At 42.3% G+C, this 27,404-nt stretch overlaps 1 protein-coding gene across 1 annotated transcript in view; it reads right to left on the minus strand.

Annotated features, from left to right (window-relative positions):
- Window positions 1-1,659: 1,659 nt before the first annotated feature.
- LOC115103353 (collagen alpha-5(IV) chain-like) overlaps window positions 1,660-27,404 on the minus strand; it is an 81,711-nt gene continuing 55,966 nt past the window's right edge. Inside the window, exons 37-53 of the mRNA XM_029624240.2 lie at window positions 27,020-27,159; window positions 26,609-26,726; window positions 26,068-26,148; window positions 25,671-25,769; window positions 25,534-25,581; window positions 25,163-25,345; window positions 23,904-24,034; window positions 23,679-23,751; window positions 10,683-10,757; window positions 10,191-10,310; window positions 9,309-9,404; window positions 8,917-9,126; window positions 6,077-6,254; window positions 5,171-5,285; window positions 2,969-3,141; window positions 2,332-2,417; window positions 1,660-2,207 (exon numbers count right to left, since the gene is read on the minus strand). Coding sequence (XP_029480100.2) covers window positions 2,158-2,207; window positions 2,332-2,417; window positions 2,969-3,141; window positions 5,171-5,285; window positions 6,077-6,254; window positions 8,917-9,126; window positions 9,309-9,404; window positions 10,191-10,310; window positions 10,683-10,757; window positions 23,679-23,751; window positions 23,904-24,034; window positions 25,163-25,345; window positions 25,534-25,581; window positions 25,671-25,769; window positions 26,068-26,148; window positions 26,609-26,726; window positions 27,020-27,159 — 1,976 coding nt within the window. The 3' untranslated portion in view covers window positions 1,660-2,157. The remainder of the gene's footprint in view (window positions 2,208-2,331; window positions 2,418-2,968; window positions 3,142-5,170; window positions 5,286-6,076; window positions 6,255-8,916; window positions 9,127-9,308; window positions 9,405-10,190; window positions 10,311-10,682; window positions 10,758-23,678; window positions 23,752-23,903; window positions 24,035-25,162; window positions 25,346-25,533; window positions 25,582-25,670; window positions 25,770-26,067; window positions 26,149-26,608; window positions 26,727-27,019; window positions 27,160-27,404) is intronic.

Below are 27,404 nucleotides of genomic sequence, written 5' to 3' on the forward strand. Positions count from 1 at the left end.
TAGGCTATTAACTGTGGTAGTACTGCCTTCCTATGGCTTACTATGCTCTGTAACATGGTCTCATTAGAATACGTAAAAAAGTGACATTTAAACGTAGTAGTTGCATGTCGCTTATGTCTGTTATTGCCTTACGTCAAAGTAGTGTGTTTTTAAAAAATGCTGTGGCTTTGTTATCCACTATGACATAGGGATGTTCAAGCTATTGACCACAGCCATTAAATGGGTTAGTGAGTTTTGGTTACTCTACCTTAGGGGCCAATACTGTTTTTCTGATGGTAGTGCGATTTAAAGAGGCAGTGCAGTCAAAAATGTGATTTCTGTATATTCCTATAATAGTTCCATACTATGAAGGCGAAATAACACAGAAATTGTGAAAATTATGATAATGCCCTTTTAGGGTAAGAGGTTTTTGAAGTGTGTGAGCACTTCAGCACTATGGACAGCTCCAGTGTGTTGACCTTCAGCACCATGAACAGCTCCAGCGTGTTGACCTTCAGCACCATGGACAGCTCCAGTGTTTACTTTCAGCACCATGGCCGGCTCCAGTGTGTAGACCTTCAGCACCATGGACAGCTCCAGTGTGTAGGCCTTCAGCACCATGGGCAGCTCCAGTGTTTATCTTCAGCACCATGGACAGCTCCAGTGTTCACCTTCAGCGCCATGGACAGCTCCAGTGTGTAGACCTTCAGCACCATGGACAGCTCCCGGGTGTTGACCTTCAGCTCCATGGACAGCTCCAGTGTTGACCTTCAGCACCATGGACAGCTCCAGTGTGTAGGCCTTTTTATTTAGGAGATGAGAGGATTCTTGTTATAGGGATTGTGGCTGTGGAAGTTAACAAAGAGAGAATGTCATATTTCAGGAACAGGATGTTGGTCTTTTAGTCTCTTACTGAACAGTAAATTGTGATGTAGAATTACAGTTTGGAAACAAAACAGTATACTGTGGAAGGTGAATGTAGACTCAGACATGTGTTTTCCCATTACCTACCGACTATATCCAGCTTTCACTAGTACACTGACTGCACACATTCACATCATTTGTTATTTCCATAGGATGTCCTGTCCAGACCTGTTCAAACATAGGATGTCCTGCTCAGACCTGTTCTCAGTTCGCTATAAAGGTGGTTTCCCTGACAACCAAAGTGATGTGTCACCTACTCATGTGTGATAGAATCTTAATGATGTCAGGGCTGTATGATAGAGCTCTTTCCCACTGACTAGTCCGTGTCATCCAGATGGTCATTTGAGGTTTACACAAGTTCCTTATAAATATCCATCTGGTTAAGCGAGTTCCAAGGTCTGTTTGAAATTAGTCAATAATGTTTCAGTCTAGTGCCGGTCAATGAGGTTTGCCACATCGCACCATTTTATTTCTCCAACAACGGAAAACATCAAAGCAAGCTTTCAGTTGTGTTGTTCATGCTCAAGTAATTGGGTCTGACCTCTCATAACAGCATAATGCAGGCTAACGCCAACTACTGTGACTGGCCATAAAGATGCATACAGATGATCCTGCAGCTCCAGATCAAAGTTATTCCACTGGGGTGAATTGGCTTCAGTGCTAAATGACTAAAAGGTCCATTTAAAAGTGTAGATTGTCTGCGCAGAAAATGTTATGGCATTTAGACCTAAACTCAAGTAATTACACAGACGCAACTCTGAGTGAATGTTTATTTGGAAATATCCAACCATTGTAATACATTTTTATTTTTGCAAATACAAAAAAAAGAAAAAAATGTTTTTTTTGTTTGTTAGAGAGCACCCTATGTTGAAGGGAATAACCGAGACACATGATCAAATATACATGTTAATAGAGCCAAACACAATATCTATATACAGTGCAGTGCTTGAGACTTTATAAAAGCACTTAGTTACATTAAAATCACATGCGTGGTCCTCAGTGCAAGTCATGAAGAGCTCAATATAATTACAACCCAGAAGGTGATATTAACAGTAGTTCCAAGGTATCTTAAATAAACATGAAAATAAAAGAGAGCCGCACACTCTAGGAGCTCAGATGCAAAAATGTAATACCAACGTTTCAACAGCCAAGCTGTCTTCATCAGGGTATCTTAAATAAACATGTCTGTCTTGATTCAGAATAATTCAGCCGTGTCTTTTGGACTGGGAACCATACCAGTTTGCAAATAGTATCTTAGATGTTCCAAATATTTTGAGTGATCGCTTGAGCCTGGCTGGATTTGTCTGGGGAAAAAAACACCCAATTATAAATACATTAAGAATATGATTATTATCATTGTTCAAAGTCTCATCCGTCAAAGTAATGGTTCATTTTGCCTGAGGCTGAATGTGGATTATAATGCACTACCATTGCTTTGTGGTTTCCTGCATACGCGGCAGCGACTGATGACATTCTCTAGAAGAGGTCCCTTCACCGTCTGGGGCACAGGCTTACTGCAGCACACAGAACAGGGCCCATATTCACAAAGCATCAACGAGTAGGAGTGCTGGTCTAAGATCATGTCCACTCAGTCCATATAATTTGATTTATTATGATCTTAAAAAGTCAAAACTGATCCTAGATCAGTAAAGTATGCACTGTGCACTCTAGTCTCCTTTTAGAGTAGTGCCATGACATATGGTTTAGTTCAAGCTGACACATTATTACTGTATACTGTGCTGTAAAATACAGGGTATTATACCATTAGAGTTGACAGATACATCGTAAAAACACAAGAAGTCTACATCTTCAAATGAAATCCAACATAGTATAGTATAGTTGAGTATAGCATAGAACAAAACAGAATAAGATACAGTATTGATAGATTAGGTTAGGCATAGATAGGTGGACATTTCATGTATGTTAGAGCTGGGCTAGAACAAAAGTCTGCACGCACTTTGCAGGCCTCCATCCTCACCACACACACACACACACACGTGCGCGCACACACGTGCGCGCACACACACACACACACTGAATCAGTCTCTGCTGAGATGATTCTAACCTGAACATGTGGTTGGGGTCGAGCAAGGCCAGCCAGAAGCTGTAGGAGTCAGGGAAGTAGTTACAGGTTCCCCGGCCGTGACACTCGATGAAGGGGACCTGGCGGAAGTGTTCTAGACACGAGCCTGGGGAGCCCAGAGGCTGGCCCGACCCCTCAGCACCCGCACCCGTTTGCTGGGAGAAAAGGAAAGAGGTGGAGGAGGAGAGAGGTGGAGGAGAAAGGAGAGAAAAGAGATGGGAAGCAATGGGGAATGAAAAGGAGGAGGAGTATAGAAAATGAGGAGAAAGGGAAAAAGATAGGAGATGACAAGATGGAAAACGGGGATGGAAAACAGGGAATGGAAAACGACGGATGGAAAACGGGGATGGAAAGTGATGGATGGAATGCGGGGGATGGGAAGTGATGGATGGAAAGCGGGGATGGAAAGTGATGGATGGAAAGCGGGGATGGAAAGCGGGGGATGGAAAGTGATGGATGGAAAGCGGGGGATGGGAAGTGATGGATGGAAAGCGGGGGATGGAAAGTGATGGATGGAATGCGGGGATGGAAAGCGGGGATGGGAAGTGATGGATGGAAAGCGGGGGATGGGAAGTGATGGATGGAAAGCGGGGGATGGAAAGCGGGGATGGGAAGTGATGGATGGAAAGCGGGGGATGGGAAGTGATGGATGGAAAGCGGGGGATGGAAAGCGGGGGATGGAAAGTGATGGATGGAAAGTGATGGATGGAACGGGGGATGGAAGCGGGGATGGAAAGCGGGGGATGGAAAGCGGGGATGGAAAGCGGGGATGGGAAGTGATGGATGGAAAGTGGGGATGGAAAGTGATGGATGGAAAGTGATGGATGGAAAGCGGGGATGGAAAGGGGGATGGAAAGTGATGGATGGAAAGCGGGGATGGAAAGCGGGGGATGGAAAGTGATGGATGGAAAGCGGGGGATAGAAAGCGGGGGATGGAATGCGGGGGATGGAAAGTGATGGATGGAAAGCGGGGGATGGAAAGCGGGGGTTTGAAGTGGTGAAGGGTAGAGCAGTATAGAGAAGGAGAGTTAGTTAGACTGAGTTTTGAATGATGGCACAATGGACTCCGCTCCATACGCTGCTCCTATGATATTTCATTCACATCATTATCATTCATATCAATCGCATTTATCAATTTACACATATATTGTACAGATATTAAACCGTATATGGATATATGTAATACATGGAGCAGATTGTTAGTGGCCTGATCGCATCGTTCACCATTCTGTTTCACTTCATGAATCAGCTTGGCCTTTCTCCAATTGATGGCCATTTCCTATAAGTTAGAACCAATCAGCATCCTCTCAGAAACATTAGGTGGATCTAGGACAAAATACCACAATTAGGCCGTCCTCTGATTGGTTGAAGGTGATCCAATCGCAGACAAGTACATTTTGAATAATGCCCTTCATTACAGACATATGCACAACATGTATCAATGAAGAACAATGCCAGACTGATATGTGAAGTGAAATAGGTCAGGATGGTTCCACCAGGCTAGGTTGTTACCATGACAAAGGTCAGGATGGTTCCACCAGGCTAGGTTGTTACCATGACAAAGGTCAGGATGGTTCCACCAGGCTAGGTTGTTACCATGACAAAGGTCAGGATGGTTCCACCAGGCTAGGTTGTTACCATGACAAAGGTCAGGATGGTTCCACCAGGCTAGGTTGTTACTATGACAAAGGTCAGGATGGTTCCACCAGGCTAGGTTGTTACCATGACAAAGGTCAGGATGGTTCCACCAGGCTAGGTTGTTACCATGACAAAGTTCAGGATGGTTCCACCAGGCTAGGTTGTTACCATGACAAAGGTCAGGATGGTTCCACCAGGCTAGGTTGTTACCATGACAAAGGTCAGGATGGTTCCACCAGGCTAGGTTGTTACCATGGCAAAGGTCAGGATGGTTCCACCAGGCTAGGTTGTTACCATGACAAAGGTCAGGATGGTTCCACCAGGCTAGGTTGTTACCATGACAAAGGTCAGGATGGTTCCACCAGGCTAGGTTGTTACCATGACAAAGGTCAGGATGGTTCCACCAGGCTAGGTTGTTACCATGACAAAGGTCAGGATGGTTCCACCAGTCTAGGTTGCTACCATGGCAAAGGTCAGGATGGTTCCACCAGGCTAGGTTGTTACCATGACAAAGCTCAGGATGGTTCCACCAGGCTAGGTTGTTACCATGACAAAGGAGTATCCAGTCCACAGGGATTCCCAGTCACCAGGACAGTCTGGGAGCTGGGCGGTCTGGCTGTGGATGGCCATGGCATTGGAGCTGCCCTCACACACTGAACACCTAATTACACACACACACACACACACACACACACACACACACACACACACACACTTCAGTGAAACTTGTCGAAACGTGCTCCAAAATAAAGAGGATTGCAGACTGCAGAGACCTCGTATTTTTTGGCCTGCAAGTATGTTTGTGTGTGTGAGTTAGTGTGTGTGTGAGTTAGTGTGTGTGTAAGTTAGTGTGTGTGTAAGTTAGCGTGTGTGTGTGAGTTGGTGTGTGTGTGTGAGTTAGTTACTGCGTGTGAGTTAGTGTGTGTGTGTGAGTTAGTTAATGCGTGTGAGTTAGTGCGTGTGAGTTAGTGTGTGTGTGTGAGTTAGTTAATGCGTTTGAGTTAGTGTGTGTGAGTTAGTGTGTGTGTAAGTTAGCGTGTGTGTGTGTGAGTTGGTGTGTGTGTGTGAGTTAGTTACTGCCTGTGAGTTAGTGTGTGTGTGTGAGTCAGTGTGTGTGAGTTAGTCTGAGTTAGTGGGTGTGTGTGAGTTAGTGTGTGTGTGAGTTAGTGTGTGTGAGTTAGTGTGTGTGTTTGAGTTAGTGTGTGTGTTTGAGTTAGTGTCTATGTGTGTGTGTGTGAGTTAGCGTGTGTGTGTGTGTGTGTGTGAGTTAGTGTGTGTGTGAGTAGGTGTGTGTGTTTGAGTTAGTGTGTGTGTTTGAGTTAGTGTGTGTGAGTTAGTGTGTGTGTGTGTGTGAGTTAGTGTGTGTGTTTGAGTGTGTGTTTGAGTTAGTGTGTGTGTGTGAGAGTTAGTGTGTGAGTCAGTGTGTGAGTCCTGTCTCTCTGGGCTGTGTACCTGCTGATGTAGCTGCTTATCTCGTCTCCACTGATCAGGTCCATGCTGCGTGGCATGGGCTTCTCCGTGGACAGCCAATAGGAGTAGTCATTGCGGGCGGCGTAGCGACAGGTGTTGTCCGTGTCACAGAACAGGAAGGGCATGGTGGAGAAACGAGGCAGGCAGCTGCCAATGGAGCCTGGGGGACAGTGGTGAGGTCATCGAAGAATGCTAAAGTCAAAATTTTAGCACCTCTTTCACCCCGAATGAACCCTTATCCCTTAGCCCTGACACCTTTACACCTATACACCCTCTGACACCTTTACACCTATACACCCTCTGACACCCATACACCCTCTGACACCTTTACACCTATACACCCTCTGGCACCTTTACACCCATACACCCTCTGGCACCTTTACACCCATACACCCTCTGACACCCATACACCTATACACCCTCTGACACCCATACACCTATACACCCTCTGACACCTTTACACCTATACACCCTCTGGCACCTTTACACCCATACACCCTCTGGCACCTTTACACCTATACACCCTCTGACACCCATACACCTATACACCCTCTGACACCTTTACACCTATACACCCTTTGACACCTTTACACCTATACACCCTCTGACACCCATACACTCTCTGGCACCTTTACACCTATACATTCTCAGACACCCATACGCCCTCTGACACCTATACACCCTCTGACACCTATACACCCTCTGACACCCATACACCCTCTGACACCCATACACCCTCTGACACCCATACACCCTCTGACACCCATACACCCTCTGACAGCTATACACCCTCTGACAGCTATACACCCTCAGACACCCATACACCCTCAGACACCCATACACCCTCTGACACCCATACACCCTCTGACACCTTTACATCTATACACCCTCTGACAGCTATACACCCTCTGACAGCTATACACCCTCTGACACCTATACACCCTCATACAGCTATACACCCTCTGACAGCTATACACCCTCTGACAGCTATACACCCTCTGACACCTATACACCCTCTGAAACCTATACACCCTCTGACCCCTATACACCCTCTGACCCCTATACACCCTCTGACCCCTATACACCCTCTGACACCCATACACCCTCTGGCACCTTTACACCTATACACCCACTGACACCTTTACACCTATACATTCTTCAGACACCCATACACCCTCTGACACCTATACACCCTCGGACATCTTTACAGCCTCGGACACCTTTATACATTCTGACACCTTTACACCTTCTGACACCTATACACCCTTTACCACCCATACACCCTCTGATACCCATACACCCTCAGACATCCATACACCCTCAGACACCCATACACCCTCAGACACCCATACACTCTCAGACACCTATACACCCTCTGACACCCATACACCCTCTGACAGCTATACACCCTCTGACAGCTATACACCCTCTGACAGCTATACACCCTCGGACACCCATACACCCTCTGACACCCATACACCCTCTGACACCCATACACCCTCTGACAGCTATACACCCTCTGACAGCTATACACCCTCTGACAGCTATACACCCTCTGACACCCATACACCCTCTGACACCCATACACCCTCGGACACCCATACACCCTCTGACACCCATACACCCTCTGACACCCATACACCCTCTGACAGCCATACACCCTCTGACAGCTATACACCCTCTGACAGCTATACACCCTCTGACACCCATACACCCTCTGACACCCATACACCCTCTGACAGCCATACACCCTCTGACAGCCATACACCCTCTGACAGATATACACCCTCTGACAGCTATACACCCTCTGACAGCTATATACCCTCAGACACCCATACACCCTCTGACACCCATACACCCTCTGACACCCATACACCCTCTGACACCCATACACCCTCTGACAGCCATACACCCTCTGACAGCTATACACCCTCTGACAGATATACACACTCTGACAGCTATACACCCTCTGACAGCTATACACCCTCTGACACCTATACACCCTCATATAGCTATACACCCTCTGACAGCTATACACCCTCAGACACCCATACACCCTCAGACACCCATACACCCTCTGACACCCATACACCCTCTGACACCTTTACATCTATACACCCTCTGACAGCTATACACCCTCTGACACCTATACACCCTCATACAGCTATACACCCTCTGACAGCTATACACCCTCTGACACCTATACACCCTCTGACACCTATACACCCTCTGACACCTATACACCCTCTGACACCTATACACCCTCTGACACCTATACACCCTCTGACACCTATACACCCTCTGACCCCCATACACCCTCTGACCCCCATACACCCTCTGACACCCATACACCCTCTGACACCCATACACCCTCTGACACCCATACATCCTCTGACAGCTATACACCCTCTGACAGCTATACACCCTCGGACACCCATACACCCTCGGACACCCATACACCCTCTGACACCCATACACCCTCTGACAGCCATACACCCTCTGACAGCCATACACCCTCTGACACCTATACACCCTCTGACCCCTATACACCCTCTGACCCCTATACACCCTCTGACCCCTATACACCCTCTATCTCCAACATTTGAAATGTTGGTCTAAATAATACATCTGTGCATAGTTTATTTTGGTGTTGTGACAGTGTGTGTGTGTGTGTGTGTGTGTGAAGTGTGTGTGTGTGTGTGTGTGTGCGTGTGTGTGTGTGTGTGCGTGCGAGCGTGTGTGTGTGTGAATGTAAAGTCTACCAACTCAAGTGTGTGTTTGTGTCTCAGATGAATTGATTATGCGTCTCCATACTCCATTACCCAGGTCTTGTCCGTGAGCCCTTTTGTTGCCATTGATGAAGAGCAGAGAGTATCCAGAGTAGATGAGGGTGGTGCCTTGGGGGCAGTCAGGCACTCTGATGGTCTGGCTGTGTCTGGCCAGCAGGAAACTGTCAGCCAGGCCTGCCGTGCTGCTGCCCCGTGGGCCAAGAGGACCCTTCTGACCCGGAAACCCCCGGTAGCCCAACGGCCCTGCCCGAGTAAAAACACTTCCATAAAATACATGTTTTCCAACTGTTTGTATCTTGTTCAACAAGGTCAACGTTGTAAAATTACTTGTTCTAGACAAAGGATAGAAAAAACATCTACAAAGACAAATGTTACCACCAGAATCATAGACAGGTACACATATTCACATACATTTGCATAACTACCTGTCAGTCCTGGCGATCCTTTGTCTCCCTTCCATCCGGGGAAGCCAGGCAGGCCTGGAGGGCTGTGTCCCTGTTGACCCTCAGGGCCTGGGAGGCCTGGCAGGGAGAAGGCAACTTGAATTTAGCAATGGATTATAACAAAACTAAAGTAGGAGCTCCTGAGACCCATTGTGCTAACGTTAGCCTGTGGTGCCCGTACCTAAGACTCATTGTGCTAACGTTAGCATGTGGTGCCCGTAGATAAGACTCATTGTGCTAAAGTTAGCCTGTGGTGCCCGTAGCGAAGATTCATTGTACTAACGTTAGCCTGTGGTGCCCGTAGCTGACTCAATGTGCTAACGTTAGCCTGTGGCGCCCGTAGCTAAGACTCATTGAGCTAATGTTAGCCTGTGGTGGCCGTAGCTAAGACTCATAGCTAAGACTCATTGCGCTAACGTTAGCCTGTGGTGGCCGTAGCTGACTCATTGTGCTAACGTTAGCCTGTGGTGGCCGTAGCTAAGACTCATAGCTAAGACTCATTGTACTAACGTTAGCCTGTGGTGCCCGTAGCTGACTCAATGTGCTAACGTTAGCCTGTGGCGCCCGTAGCTAAGACTCATTGCGCTAACGTTAGCCTGTGGTGGCCGTAGCTGACTCATTGTGCTAACGTTAGCCTGTGGTGCCCGTAGCTAAGACTCATTGTGCTAACGTTAGCCTGTGGAGCCCGTAGCTAAGACTCATTGTGCTAATGTTAGCATGTGGTGCCTGTAGCGAAGACATGGCATAGCCTTCACTTTTACCTCCATAGAATAGTTAATCAGTAAGAAAGAATATGCCGTTTGGGTGAAATGAATCACGGTGGCCACGTGGCTTGTAGTTCCACATGAAGAAAGAATACAGAACCTGTTAATCCTGGTTGTCCTGGCAGCCCACTGTGACCTGGAGGTCCCTGGTTACCGGTGTAACCGGGTGGGCCCGGATCCCCCTTTTCGGGTCTCACTGGCACATCAAGCCCCGGACAACCTGTATATATGCATAAACAAATCTTTGAGTAGGTTTGACTAACTGCTTGAGAACAAATTGTGTTAAAGATACTGTTTAGCGTTGCATTGATTAATTAAATATAGACTCAATGGTTTTCAGTGTTGAATGTTGAGTGTTTAATGTTGAATTTCCAGTGTTAAATGTACAGATTTCCGTGTTAAATGTTGATTGTGTTAAATGTTGAGTTGTCAAGTTTTTTTTATGTTGAGTGTTAAATGTTGAGCTGTCAGTGTTTATGTCGACTGTGTTAAATGTTGAGTTTTCAGGGTTAGATGTTGACAGTAAAATGTTGCCTTTTCAGGGTTAAATGTTGAGTTGTCAGTGTTTAATTTAACAGTGTTAAATATTGACCTGGTGGTCCTGGCGGGCCTCTGGATCCATTTGGTCCTTTCGGGCCGGGGTTAAAACTAGGATCACCCATCTCACCTAAAACAACACAGTTCATCAAGAGATACTGAATCCTCGACTGAACACACACACACACACACACACACTCTTGAAATAGAACCAGTGCCCAGAGTTCTTCATGGACAGGACAAGGGTTTAGAAGAAACTCCTGGCTGTACACATCACTAGTGTAATGACAGGTTTGGTGAACACATCACTATAGTGTAATGACAGGTTTGGTGAACACATCACTATACTGTAATGACAGGTTTGGTGAACACATCACTATAATGTAATGACAAGTTTGGCGAACACATCACTATACTGTAATGATAGGTTTGGTGAACACATCACTATAGTGTAATGACAGGTTTGGTGAACACATCACTGTAGTGTAATGACAGGTTTGGTTTACACATCACTATACTGTAATGACAGGTTTGGTGAACACATCACTATACTGTAATGACAGGTTTGGATTACACATCACTATACTGTAATGACAGGTTTGGTGAACACATCACTATACTGTAATGACAGGTTTGGTGAACACATCACTATACTGTAATGACAGGTTTGGTGAACACATCACTATACTGTAATGACAGGTTTGGTGAACACATCACTATAGTGTAATGACAGGTATGGTGAACACATCACTATACTGTAATGACAGGTTTGGTGAACACATCACTATACTGTAATGACAGGTTTGGTGAACACATCACTATAGTGTAATGCCAGGTTTGGTGAACACATCACTATACTGTAATGACAGGTTTGGTGAACACATCACTATACTGTAATGACAGGTTTGGTAAACACATCACTATACTGTCATGACAGGTTAGGTTTACCCATCACTATACTGTAATGACAGGTTTGGTGAACACATCACTATACTGTAATGTCAGGTTTGATGAACACATCACTATACTGTAATGACAGGTTTGGTGAACACATCACTATACTGTAATGACAGGCTTGGTTTACACATCACTATACTGTAATGACAGGTTTGGTGAACACATCACTATACTGTAATGACAGGTTTGGTGAACACATCACTATACTGTAATGACAGGTTTGGTTTACACATCACTATACTGTAATGACAGGTTTGGTGAACACATCACTATACTGTAATGACAGGTTTGGTTTACACATCACTATACTGTAATGACAGGTTTGGTGAACACATCACTATACTGTAATGAAAGGTTTGGTGAACACATCACTATACTGTAATGACAGGTTTGGTGAACACATCACTATACTGTAATGACAGGTTTGGTGAACACATCACTATACTGTAATGACAGGTTTGGTGAACACATCACTATACTGTGATGACAGGTTTGGTGAACACATCACTATACTGTAATGACAGGTTTGGTGAACACATCACTATACTGTAATGACAGGTTTGGTGAACACATCACTATACTGTAATGACAGGCTTGGTTTACACATCACTATACTGTAATGACAGGTTTGGTGAACACATCACTATACTGTAATGACAGGTTTGGTTTACACATCACTATACTGTAATGACAGGTTTGGTGAACACATCACTATACTGTAATGACAGGTTTGGTGAACACATCACTATACTGTAATGACAGGTTTGGTGAACACATCACTATAGTGTAATGACAGGTATGGTGAACACATCACTATACTGTAATGACAGGTTTGGTGAACACATCACTATACTGTAATGACAGGTTTGGTGAACACATCACTATACTGTCATGACAGGTTAGGTTTACCCATCACTATACTGTAATGACAGGTTTGGTGAACACATCACTATACTGTAATGTCAGGTTTGATGAACACATCACTATACTGTAATGACAGGTTTGGTGAACACATCACTATACTGTAATGACAGGTTTGGTGAACACATCACTATACTGTAATGACAGGCTTGGTTTACACATCACTATACTGTAATGACAGGTTTGGTGAACACATCACTATACTGTAATGACAGGTTTGGTGAACACATCACTATACTGTAATGACAGGTTTGGTTTACACATCACTATACTGTAATGACAGGTTTGGTGAACACATCACTATACTGTAATGACAGGTTTGGTTTACACATCACTATACTGTAATGACAGGTTTGGTGAACACATCACTATACTGTAATGAAAGGTTTGGTGAACACATCACTATACTGTAATGACAGGTTTGGTGAACACATCACTATACTGTAATGACAGGTTTGGTGAACACATCACTATACTGTAATGACAGGTTTGGTGAACACATCACTATACTGTAATGACAGGTTTGGTGAACACATCACTATACTGTAATGACAGGTTTGGTGAACACATCACTATACTGTAATGACAGGTTTGGTGAACACATCACTATACTGTAATGACAGGCTTGGTTTACACATCACTATACTGTAATGACAGGTTTGGTGAACACATCACTATACTGTAATGACAGGTTTGGTTTACACATCACTATACTGTAATGACAGGTTTGGTGAACACATCACTATACTGTAATGACAGGTTTGGTGAACACATCACTATAGTGTAATGACAGGTTTGGTGAACACATCACTATACTGTAATGACAGGTTTGGTGAACACATCACATTTACATTTACATTTAAGTCATTTAGCAGACGCTCTTATCCAGAGCGACATCACTATACTGTAATGTCAGGTTTGATGAACACATCACTATACTGTCATGACAGGTTTGGTTTACACATCACTATACTGTAATGACAGGTTTGGTGAACACATCACTATACTGTAATGACAGGTTTGGTTTACACATCACTATACTGTAATGACAGGTTTGGTGAACACATCACTATACTGTAATGAAAGGTTTGGTGAACACATCACTATACTGTAATGACAGGTTTGGTGAACACATCACTATACTGTAATGACAGGTTTGGTGAACACATCACTATAGTGTAATGACAGGTTTGGTGAACACATCACTATACTGTAATGACAGGTTTGGTGAACACATCACTATACTGTAATGACAGGTTTGGTGAACACATCACTATAGTGTAATGACAGGTTTGGTGAACACATCACATTTACATTTACATTTAAGTCATTTAGCAGATGCTCTTATCCAGAGCGACATCACTATACTGTAATGACAGGTTTGGTGAACACATCACTATACTGTAATGTCAGGTTTGATGAACACATCACTATACTGTCATGACAGGTTAGGTTTACACATCACTATACTGTAATGACAGGTTTGGTGAACACATCACTATACTGTAATGACAGGTTTGGTGAACACATCACTATACTGTAATGACAGGTTTGGTGAACACAACACTATACTGTAATGACAGGTTTGGTTTACACATCACTATACTGTAATGACAGGTTTGGTGAACACATCACTATACTGTAATGACAGGTTTGGTTTACACATCACTATACTGTAATGACAGGTTTGGTGAACACATCACTATACTGTAATGAAAGGTTTGGTGAACACATCACTATACTGTAATGACAGGTTTGGTGAACACATCACTATACTGTAATGACAGGTTTGGTGAACACATCACTATACTGTAATGACAGGTTTGGTTTACACATCACTATACTGTAATGACAGGTTTGGTGAACACATCACTATACTGTAATGACAGGTTTGGTGAACACATCACTATACTGTAATGACAGGTTTGGTGAACACATCACTATACTGTAATGACAGGTTTGGTGAACACATCACTATAGTGTAATGACAGGTTTGGTGAACACATCACTATACTGTAATGACAGGTTTGGTGAACACATCACTATACTGTAATGACAGGTTTGGTGAACACATCACTATAGTGTAATGACAGGTTTGGTGAACACATCACATTTACATTTACATTTAAGTCATTTAGCAGACGCTCTTATCCAGAGCGACATCACTATACTGTAATGACAGGTTTGGTGAACAAATCACTATACTGTAATGACAGGTTTGGTGAACACATCACTATACTGTAATGAAAGGTTTGGTGAACACATCACTATACTGTAATGACAGGTTTGGTGAACACATCACTATACTGTAATGACAGGTTTGGTGAACACATCACTATACTGTAATGACAGGTTTGGTTTACACATCACTATACTGTAATGACAGGTTTGGTGAACACATCACTATACTGTAATGACAGGTTTGGTGAACACATCACTATACTGTAATGACAGGTTTGGTGAACACATCACTATACTGTAATGTCAGGTTTGATGAACACATCACTATACTGTCATGACAGGTTAGGTTTACACATCACTATACTTTAATGACAGGTTTGGTGAACACATCACTATACTGTAATGTCAGGTTTGATGAACACATCACTATACTGTAATGACAGGTTTGGTGAACACATCACTATACTGTAATGACAGGTTTGGTGAACACATCACTATACTGTAATGACAGGCTTGGTTTACACATCACTATACTGTAATGACAGGTTTGGTGAACACATCACTATACTGTAATGACAGGTTTGGTGAACACATCACTATACTGTAATGACAGGTTTGGTGAACACATCACTATACTGTAATGACAGGTTTGGTGAACACAACACTATACTGTAATGACAGGTTTGGTTTACACATCACTATACTGTAATGACAGGTTTGGTGAACACATCACTATACTGTAATGACAGGTTTGGTTTACACATCACTATACTGTAATGACAGGTTTGGTGAACACATCACTATACTGTAATGAAAGGTTTGGTGAACACATCACTATACTGTAATGACAGGTTTGGTGAACACATCACTATACTGTAATGACAGGTTTGGTGAACACATCACTATAGTGTAATGACAGGTTTGGTGAACACATCACTATACTGTAATGACAGGTTTGGTGAACACATCACTATAGTGTAATGACAGGTTTGGTGAACACATCACTATACTGTCATGACAGGTTAGGTTTACACATCACTATACTGTAATGACAGGTTTGGTGAACACATCACTATACTGTAATGACAGGTTTGGTGAACACATCACTATACTGTAATGACAGGTTTGGTGAACACAACACTATACTGTAATGACAGGTTTGGTTTACACATCACTATACTGTAATGACAGGTTTGGTGAACACATCACTATACTGTAATGACAGGTTTGGTTTACACATCACTATACTGTAATGACAGGTTTGGTGAACAACACATCACTATACTGTAATGAAAGGTTTGGTGAACACATCACTATACTGTAATGACAGGTTTGATGTAATGACACACATCACTATACTGTAATGACAGGTTTGGTGAACACATCACTATACTGTAATGACAGGTTTGGTTTACACATCACTATACTGTAATGACAGGTTTGGTGAACACATCACTATACTGTAATGACAGGTTTGGTGAACACATCACTATACTGTAATGACAGGTTTGGTGAACACATCACTATACTGTAATGACAGGTTTGGTGAACACATCACTATACTGTAATGACAGGTTTGGTGAACACATCACTATAGTGTAATGACAGGTTTGGTGAACACATCACATTTACATTTACATTTAAGTCATTTAGCAGATGCTCTTATCCAGAGCGACATCACTATACTGTAATGACAGGTTTGGTGAACACATCACTATACTGTAATGACAGGTTTGGTGAACACATCACTATACTGTAATGACAGGTTTGGTGAACACATCACTATACTGTAATGACAGGTTTGGACAGGTTTGGTGAACACATCACTATACTGTAATGACAGGTTTGGTAACACATCACTATACTGTAATGACAGGTTTGGTGAACACATCACTATACTGTAATGACAGGTTTGGTCACTTACTGTAATGACAGGTTTGGTTTTACATCACTATACTGTAATGACAGGTTTGGTGAACACATCACTCACTATACTGTAATGACAGGTTTGGTGAACACATCACTATACTGTAATGACAGGTTTGGTGAACACATCACTATACTGTAATGTCAGGTTTGATGAACACATCACTATACTGTCATGACAGGTTAGGTTTACACATCACTATACTGTAATGACAGGTTTGGTGAACACATCACTATACTGTAATGTCAGGTTTGATGAACACATCACTATACTGTAATGACAGGTTTGGTGAACACATCACTATACTGTAATGACAGGTTTGGTGAACACATCACTATACTGTAATGACAGGTTTGGTTTACACATCACTATACTGTAATGACAGGTTTGGTGAACACATCACTATACTGTAATGACAGGTTTGGTGAACACATCACTATACTGTAATGACAGGTTTGGTGAACACATCACTATACTGTAATGACAGGTTTGGTGAACACAACACTATACTGTAATGACAGGTTTGGTTTACACATCACTATACTGTAATGACAGGTTTGGTGAACACATCACTATACTGTAATGACAGGTTTGGTTTACACATCACTATACTGTAATGACAGGTTTGGTGAACACATCACTATACTGTAATGAAAGGTTTGGTGAACACATCACTATACTGTAATGACAGGTTTGGAACACATCACTATACTGTAATGAACACATCACTATACTGTAATGACAGGTTTGGTGAACACATCACTATAGTGTAATGACAGGTTTGGTGAACACATCACTATACTGTAATGACAGGTTTGGTGAACACATCACTATAGTGTAATGACAGGTTTGGTGAACACATCACTATACTGTAATGACAGGTTTGGTGAACACATCACTATACTGTAATGACAGGTTTGGTGAACACATCACTATACTGTAATGTCAGGTTTGATGAACACATCACTATACTGTCATGACAGGTTAGGTTTACATCACTATACTGTAATGACAGGTTTGGTGAACACATCACTATACTGTAATGTCAGGTTTGATGAACACATCACTATACTGCAATGACAGGTTTGGTGAACACATCACTATACTGTAATGACAGGCTTGGTTTACACATCACTATACTGTAATGACAGGTTTGGTGAACACATCACTATACTGTAATGACAGGTTTGGTGAACACATCACTATACTGTAATGACAGGTTTGGTGAACACATCACTATACTGTAATGACAGGTTTGGTGAACACATCACTATACTGTAATGACAGGCTTGGTTTACACATCACTATACTGTAATGACAGGTTTGGTGAACACATCACTATACTGTAATGACAGGTTTGGTGAACACATCACTATACTGTAATGACAGGTTTGGTGAACACATCACTATACTGTAATGTCAGGTTTGATGAACACATCACTATACTGTCATGACAGGTTTGGTTTAGGTTTACACATCACTATACTGTTAATGACAGGTTTGGTGAACACATCACTATACTGTAATGTCAGGTTTGATGAACACATCACTATACTGTAATGACAGGTTTGGTGAACACATCACTATACTGTAATGACAGGTTTGGTGAACACATCACTATACTGTAATGACAGGCTTGGTTTACACATCACTATACTGTAATGACAGGTTTGGTGAACACATCACTATACTGTAATGACAGGTTTGGTGAACACATCACTATACTGTAATGACAGGTTTGGTGAACACATCACTATACTGTAATGACAGGTTTGGTGAACACATCACTATACTGTAATGACAGGTTTGGTTTACACATCACTATACTGTAATGACAGGTTTGGTGAACACATCACTATACTGTAATGACAGGTTTGGTTTACACATCACTATACTGTAATGACAGGTTTGGTGAACACATCACTATACTGTCATGACAGGTTAGGTTTACACATCACTATACTGTAATGACAGGTTTGGTGAACACATCACTATACTGTAATGACAGGTTTGGTGAACACATCACTATACTGTAATGACAGGTTTGGTGAACACAACACTATACTGTAATGACACATCACTATACTGTAATGACAGGTTTGGTTTACACATCACTATACTGTAATGACAGGTTTGGTGAACACATCACTATACTGTAATGACAGGTTTGGTTTACACATCACTATACTGTAATGACAGGTTTGGTGAACACATCACTATACTGTAATGAAAGGTTTGGTGAACACATCACTATACTGTAATGACAGGTTTGGTGAACACATCACTATACTGTAATGACAGGTTTGGTGAACACATCACTATACTGTAATGACAGGTTTGGTTTACACATCACTATACTGTAATGACAGGTTTGGTGAACACATCACTATACTGTAATGACAGGTTTGGTGAACACATCACTATACTGTAATGACAGGTTTGGTGAACACATCACTATACTGTAATGACAGGTTTGGTGAACACATCACTATACTGTAATGACAGGTTTGGTGAACACATCACTATAGTGTAATGACAGGTTTGGTGAACACATCACTATACTGTAATGACAGGTTTGGTGAACACATCACTATACTGTAATGACAGGTTTGGTGAACACATCACTATAGTGTAATGACAGGTTTGGTGAACACATCACATTTACATTTACATTTAAGTCATTTAGCAGATGCTCTTATCCAGAGCGACATCACTATACTGTAATGACAGGTTTGGTGAACACATCACTATACTGTAATGACAGGTTTGGTGAACACATCACTATACTGTAATGAAAGGTTTGGTGAACACATCACTATACTGTAATGACAGGTTTGGTGAACACATCACTATACTGTAATGACAGGTTTGGTGAACACATCACTATACTGTAATGACAGGTTTGGTTTACATCACTATACTGTAATGACAGGTTTGGTGAACACATCACTATACTGTAATGACAGGTTTGGTGAACACATCACTATACTGTAATGACAGGTTTGGTGAACACATCACTATACTGTAATGTCAGGTTTGATGAACACATCACTATACTGTCATGACAGGTTAGGTTTACACATCACTATACTGTAATGACAGGTTTGGTGAACACATCACTATACTGTAATGTCAGGTTTGATGAACACATCACTATACTGTAATGACAGGTTTGGTGAACACATCACTATACTGTAATGACAGGTTTGGTGAACACATCACTATACTGTAATGACAGGCTTGGTTTACACATCACTATACTGTAATGACAGGTTTGGTGAACACATCACTATACTGTAATGACAGGTTTGGTGAACACATCACTATACTGTAATGACAGGTTTGGTGAACACATCACTATACTGTAATGACAGGTTTGGTGAACACAACACTATACTGTAATGACAGGTTTGGTTTACACATCACTATACTGTAATGACAGGTTTGGTGAACACATCACTATACTGTAATGACAGGTTTGGTTTACACATCACTATACTGTAATGACAGGTTTGGTGAACACATCACTATACTGTAATGAAAGGTTTGGTGAACACATCACTATACTGTAATGACAGGTTTGGTGAACACATCACTATACTGTAATGACAGGTTTGGTGAACACATCACTATAGTGTAATGACAGGTTTGGTGAACACATCACTATACTGTAATGACAGGTTTGGTGAACACATCACTATACTGTAATGACAGGTTTGGTGAACACATCACTATACTGTAATGACAGGTTTGGTGAACACATCACTATACTGTAATGACAGGTTTGGTGAACACATCACTATAGTGTAATGACAGGTTTGGGTTGAACACATCACTATACTGTAATGACAGGTTTGGTGAACACATCACTATACTGTAATGACAGGTTTGGTGAACACATCACTATAGTGTAATGACAGGTTTGGTGAACACATCACATTTACATTTACATTTAAGTCATTTAGCAGATGCTCTTATCCAGAGCGACATCACTATACTGTAATGACAGGTTTGGTGAACACATCACTATACTGTAATGACAGGTTTGGTGAACACATCACTATACTGTAATGAAAGGTTTGGTGAACACATCACTATACTGTAATGACAGGTTTGGTGAACACATCACTATACTGTAATGACAGGTTTGGTGAACACATCACTATACTGTAATGACAGGTTTGGTTTACACATCACTATACTGTAATGACAGGTTTGGTGAACACATCACTATACTGTAATGACAGGTTTGGTGAACACATCACTATACTGTAATGACAGGTTTGGTGAACACATCACTATACTGTAATGTCAGGTTTGATGAACACATCACTATACTGTCATGACAGGTTAGGTTTACACATCACTATACTGTAATGACAGGTTTGGTGAACACATCACTATACTGTAATGTCAGGTTTGATGAACACATCACTATACTGTAATGACAGGTTTGGTGAACACATCACTATACTGTAATGACAGGTTTGGTGAACACATCACTATACTGTAATGACAGGCTTGGTTTACACATCACTATACTGTAATGACAGGTTTGGTGAACACATCACTATACTGTAATGACAGGTTTGGTGAACACATCACTATACTGTAATGACAGGTTTGGTGAACACATCACTATACTGTAATGACAGGTTTGGTGAACACAACACTATACTGTAATGACAGGTTTGGTTTACACATCACTATACTGTAATGACAGGTTTGGTGAACACATCACTATACTGTAATGACAGGTTTGGTTTACACATCACTATACTGTAATGACAGGTTTGGTGAACACATCACTATACTGTAATGAAAGGTTTGGTGAACACATCACTATACTGTAATGACAGGTTTGGTGAACACATCACTATACTGTAATGACAGGTTTGGTGAACACATCACTATAGTGTAATGACAGGTTTGGTGAACACATCACTATACTGTAATGACAGGTTTGGTGAACACATCACTATAGTGTAATGACAGGTTTGGTGAACACATCACTATACTGTAATGACAGGTTTGGTGAACACATCACTATACTGTAATGACAGGTTTGGTGAACACATCACTATACTGTAATGTCAGGTTTGATGAACACATCACTATACTGTCATGACAGGTTAGGTTTACACATCACTATACTGTAATGACAGGTTTGGTGAACACATCACTATACTGTAATGTCAGGTTTGATGAACACATCACTATACTGCAATGACAGGTTTGGTGAACACATCACTATACTGTAATGACAGGCTTGGTTTACACATCACTATACTGTAATGACAGGTTTGGTTTACACATCACTATAGTGTAATGACAGGTTTGGTGAACACGTCACTATACTGTAATGACAGGTTTGGTGAACACGTCACTATACTGTAATGACAGGTTTGGTGAACACATCACTATACTGTAATGACAGGTTTGGTGAACACATCACTATACTGTAATGACAGGTTTGGTGAACACATCACTATACTTTAATGACAGGTTTGGTGAACACATCACTATACTGTAATGACAGGTTTGGTGAACACATCACTATACTGTAATGACAGGTTTGGTTTACACATCACTATACTGTAATGACAGGTTTGGTGAACACATCACTATACTGTAATGACAGGTTTGGTGAACACATCACTAGTGTAATGACAGGTTTGGTGAACACATCACTATACTGTAATGACAGGCTTGGTGAACACATCAGTATACTGTAATGACAGGTTTGGTGAACACATCACTATACTGTAATGACAGGCTTGGTGAACACATCAGTATACTGTAATGACAGGTTTGGTGAACACATCACTATACTGTAATGACAGGTTTGGTGAACACATCACTATACTGTAATGACAGGTTTGGTGAACACAACACTATACTGTAATGACAGGTTTGGTTTACACATCACTATACTGTAATGACAGGTTTGGTGAACACATCACTATACTGTAATGACAGGTTTGGTTTACATATCACTATACTGTAATGACAGGTTTGGTGAACACATCACTATACTGTAATGAAAGGTTTGGTGAACACATCACTATACTGTAATGACAGGTTTGGTGAACACATCACTATACTGTAATGACAGGTTTGGTGAACACATCACTATAGTGTAATGACAGGTTTGGTGAACACATCACTATACTGTAATGACAGGTTTGGTGAACACATCACTATACTGTAATGACAGGTTTGGTGAACACATCACTATACTGTAATGTCAGGTTTGATGAACACATCACTATACTGTCATGACAGGTTAGGTTTACACATCACTATACTGTAATGACAGGTTTGGTGAACACATCACTATACTGTAATGTCAGGTTTGATGAACACATCACTATACTGCAATGACAGGTTTGGTGAACACATCACTATACTGTAATGACAGGCTTGGTTTACACATCACTATACTGTAATGACAGGTTTGGTTTACACATCACTATAGTGTAATGACAGGTTTGGTGAACACGTCACTATACTGTAATGACAGGTTTGGTGAACACGTCACTATACTGTAATGACAGGTTTGGTGAACACATCACTATACTGTAATGACAGGTTTGGTGAACACATCACTATACTGTAATGACAGGTTTGGTGAACACATCACTATACTTTAATGACAGGTTTGGTGAACACATCACTATACTGTAATGACAGGTTTGGTGAACACATCACTATACTGTAATGACAGGTTTGGTTTACACATCACTATACTGTAATGACAGGTTTGGTGAACACATCACTATACTGTAATGACAGGTTTGGTGAACACATCACTAGTGTAATGACAGGTTTGGTGAACACATCACTATACTGTAATGACAGGCTTGGTGAACACATCAGTATACTGTAATGACAGGTTTGGTGAACACATCACTATACTGTAATGACAGGCTTGGTGAACACATCAGTATACTGTAATGACAGGTTTGGTGAACACATCACTATACTGTAATGACAGGTTTGGTGAACACATCACTATACTGTAATGACAGGGTTGGTAGAAGATTGTGGATAAAATAAGATTACCGGGGACTCCTGGGGTTCCAGAGTGACCTGGGGAACCGATTGGTCCTGGAGGTCCAGGGATGGATCCTGGTCCCTAGGGGGTCAAAAGAAATTCAAGCAGTGACTCCAAAGACTTCAAATTATACACAGTGTTCCTTATAAGATATATATTTTCCAGCATTCAAGGCACTTTTGTAACATAAGCGACATTTAGTTAGTCTTGTATTCTTCGGTGGAGTGACTCACCGGTAGCCCTGGAGGTCCGAGGTCCCCCGTAAGCCCGTCCAAGCCCCTGCCCCCTGGAGCGCCCAGGTCTCCCCTGTCCCCTTTACATTCATAGCCTCCAGACCCTGGCTGTCCCTGTGGACCCTGCTGTCCTGAGGACAGAAAGACCCCAGTACAAGTCATCATTTCAATGTTTTGATGTAGAATAGCAATCAGGGGGAGGTTGAGTTAGGGTCAGAATTTGACTTACTGAGTCAACTAAGTCATTGAGTCATAACGGGGTGGCATAACTGCGAGGCAGGTAGCCTAGGGTTTAGAGCGTTGGACTAGTAACCGAAAGGTTGCAAGATCGAATCTCTGATCTGACAAGGTAAAATAAAATCTGTCGTTCTGCCCCTGAACAAGGCAGTTAACCCACTGTTCCTAGGCCGTCGTTGAAAATAAGAATTTGTTCTTTAACTGACTTGCCTGGTAAAATAACTATTGTGTTTCAGTTAGTCAGGAATAAGAGTTTGAATGAATCAGGGATAGTTAGGGTTGCAAACTTCTGGGAACGTTCAATAAATTCCCTGGTTCTGGGATTTCAGGAAAACCAGGGAATTTAGTGAAAGTTCCTGTAATTTTGCAACCTTAGGGACGATTGTTGATTTAGATCTTGGGAAATTGAGTTTAGAGGCGTCAGCATGCTTCAGTTCCAACTCGGCTAGGCGAAACCGAACGAGTGTGCTCGTAAAAAGACTTTCACTTTAAAAAATAAATAAACAGTGGCAATAGTACTGATTGTACATTTTGAGACACCGTAGCCAGTATACACTTCATTTTTGTTGTTGTTGTATTAATCTAAGATATCTCGACAAATCTGTCATTAAATTTGGCCTTTTTGCCAATGAGATCTTAGTCACTCAATTTTACTTCAAACTAAGATGTTTGGTGCAGTATTTCTCAATGAAAAAATGTGCATGAAAGCTAGTCGTCTCTCATTGAATGACAACAAAGACTTTATTGAAGAATCCCTACTGTTGACCAATCACGGACGAAGGGGCTACCGACTTCGGCTACCGACTTCGGCTAGACTGTTTAGTCTGGGAAGCATGCGGACACCTTCAGCCTTGACTAAAAATAACTTTCATTGTTTACTTCACTATCCAGAAGTAGGCTTTATCTGTGTCTGGGAAACAGGCCTATAAGACTTTCAGTAAAAGTCAAGGATAGAGAATGAATTCTGAGTTAAGAGTAGAGTTTGTGTCAGCACTAGCTGATACATTTTCAGTTAAAGTCACCAGGGCTTCCAGGGTTGCCATGGGAACCAGCATCTCCTTTCAGCCCGTTGACACAAACACCACCGAACCCTGGCCTCCCGCGAGAACCCTGGGGTCCTTCGTTGCCTCGGTGGCCCTGATCTCCTGGACATCCTGGGGGCCCCGGAGGGGTGGGGCCAGGGAATCCCACATCTCCCTTTGGACCTACAGGAAATACATTATAGCCAATCAAATCAGTTCTAGCCATAAACAGAATCAATGGTAGCTAATTTAATTATCTTTGTTAACAACCAAACAAATATTAGCCAGATAAATCTCTTGCTATGTTTGTGGCAAGTTATGGTAAGTGGTGTATTTCTGAAGGTGTAGGAATAATGTCATCCATCATGGACCTGGCAGTCCATTCTTTCCACGTGGGCCAGGAGTTGATCTCACAATCACTAAAGAGTGAGAAAGACAAGACATGTCTTACATTGCTAGATTATTACTGCTCTGACAGTTCAAGAAGAAGTCAACTTGTATGTCTTACGTGTCTCTCCCTTCTGACCAGCAGGTCCAGGAATGCCATCGTGACCCTGGTTACCTTTAGGACCATAGGGACCAGGAGGGCCAGGTAACCCTGGTTGTCCTGTGAAAGGGGACATGGTTAGACACCCCAAACACATGGAGACATACACTACATGGTCAAAAGTATGTGGACACCACTTCAGTGCCCGACTTCACTAATGCTCTTGTGGCTGAAGTTCCCTCATCAATGTTCCAACATCTAGTGGAAAGAGTGGAGGCTATAGCAGCAAAGGGGGGACCAACCCCATATTAATGCCCCTGATTTTTGGAATGAGATGTTCGACAAGCATGTGTCCAATATATTAATGAACGTATTTTCATTAATATATTTCCTGAATAAACCTTAGTGATGTTCTGACCTGGAGCTCCATGTGATGCAGGGAGTCCTGGGGGGCCTGGGGGACCATCAGTACCTGGTTGGCCAGCAGGACCTTGGGCTCCTGGATCACAGTGAAGAGAGAGAAATAGAGAGAGACAGAAAAAGACAAGAGTAAGATAAATGTATACAATCACCACCATCGTTATGGTCATCTATCAAAGCAACTATCATAATTAAGGGCCCTGTGTTTTGAACATTCATGACCTGAATTGAACCTTTATTAAATGTTGTTTCATCACTGTCCCCTTTTCTTTTTATGTCAGATGGTCCAGCACCACAATTCCAGCACCATTCTCCAACACCACAATCCAGCACCATCTCCAGCACCACAATCCAGCACCATATCCCAGCACCGTTCTCCAGCACCACATTCTAGCACCACGCTCCAGCACCATCCTCAAGCAATTGCTTTCATTTTTGGTCAAATCCTCATTTCTAAAAAGGTTCAAATCGAGGTCATGTGACATGATAGCCGAAAACACAGTCCTCATCATACTATTCAGTGTTTCAGTGGTAATAACCATGGTGTCCTGGGTCTCCTTTGGCTCCAGAAGGTCCTTGGGAGCCTGGAGGACCTGCGTAACCAGGAGAGCCTTTCATTCCTTTGGAGTCATGTTTGTTATTCAAGGCTGGCTCGCCCTAGAGAGCGAGGGAAAGAAAGGGAGAAAGAGAAAGAGAGAACGAGCGAGTGACAGACAGACAGACAGACAGACAGACAGACAGACAGACAGACAGACAGACAGACAGACAGACAGACAGACAGACAGACAGACAGACAGACAGACAGACAGACAGACAGACAGAATAGTGTTATCAGAGTCAGGTAATTGTCACATTTGTGTTTAAATGGTGACAATAGCTTTACAGTATTGTGTTGCACAGTGGCAGTGATTTCAATTGCTGGTAATTGTGGTTCTGTTTGTTGATTGCACCTTCTGTCCAGGTGATCCTGGGAGGCCTGGTTTTGCACAACTGGACTCTCCTTTAGTTCCTTTTGGCCCGCGTGGACCGGGCCTACCGTCTAGTCCTGCGTCTCCATTGGAACCCAGCCCTCCCTGTGTTCCATGGGGACCTACGAGATCACATCCCACCCCCAACTCAATAACAGTAAAAACCTATAATCCATGGACCCTTAAAATCATATCCACACAACTCAATACGAACAGTAAGAACATCATCAATCGGCTTTTAATTAATTTGAGCCCTTTTCAATATGATATCATAAGTTTTTATACCATGCAGCATGACAAGCATACAAGAAGACTATTGAATAGTGAAATGTTGTTGTGCTTGTGTATGCGCATCTGTGAGTGTGTG

Source organism: Oncorhynchus nerka, linkage group LG20 (genome assembly GCF_034236695.1).
Source record: "Oncorhynchus nerka isolate Pitt River linkage group LG20, Oner_Uvic_2.0, whole genome shotgun sequence".
In the NCBI taxonomy this organism is placed as follows: domain Eukaryota; kingdom Metazoa; phylum Chordata; class Actinopteri; order Salmoniformes; family Salmonidae; genus Oncorhynchus; species Oncorhynchus nerka.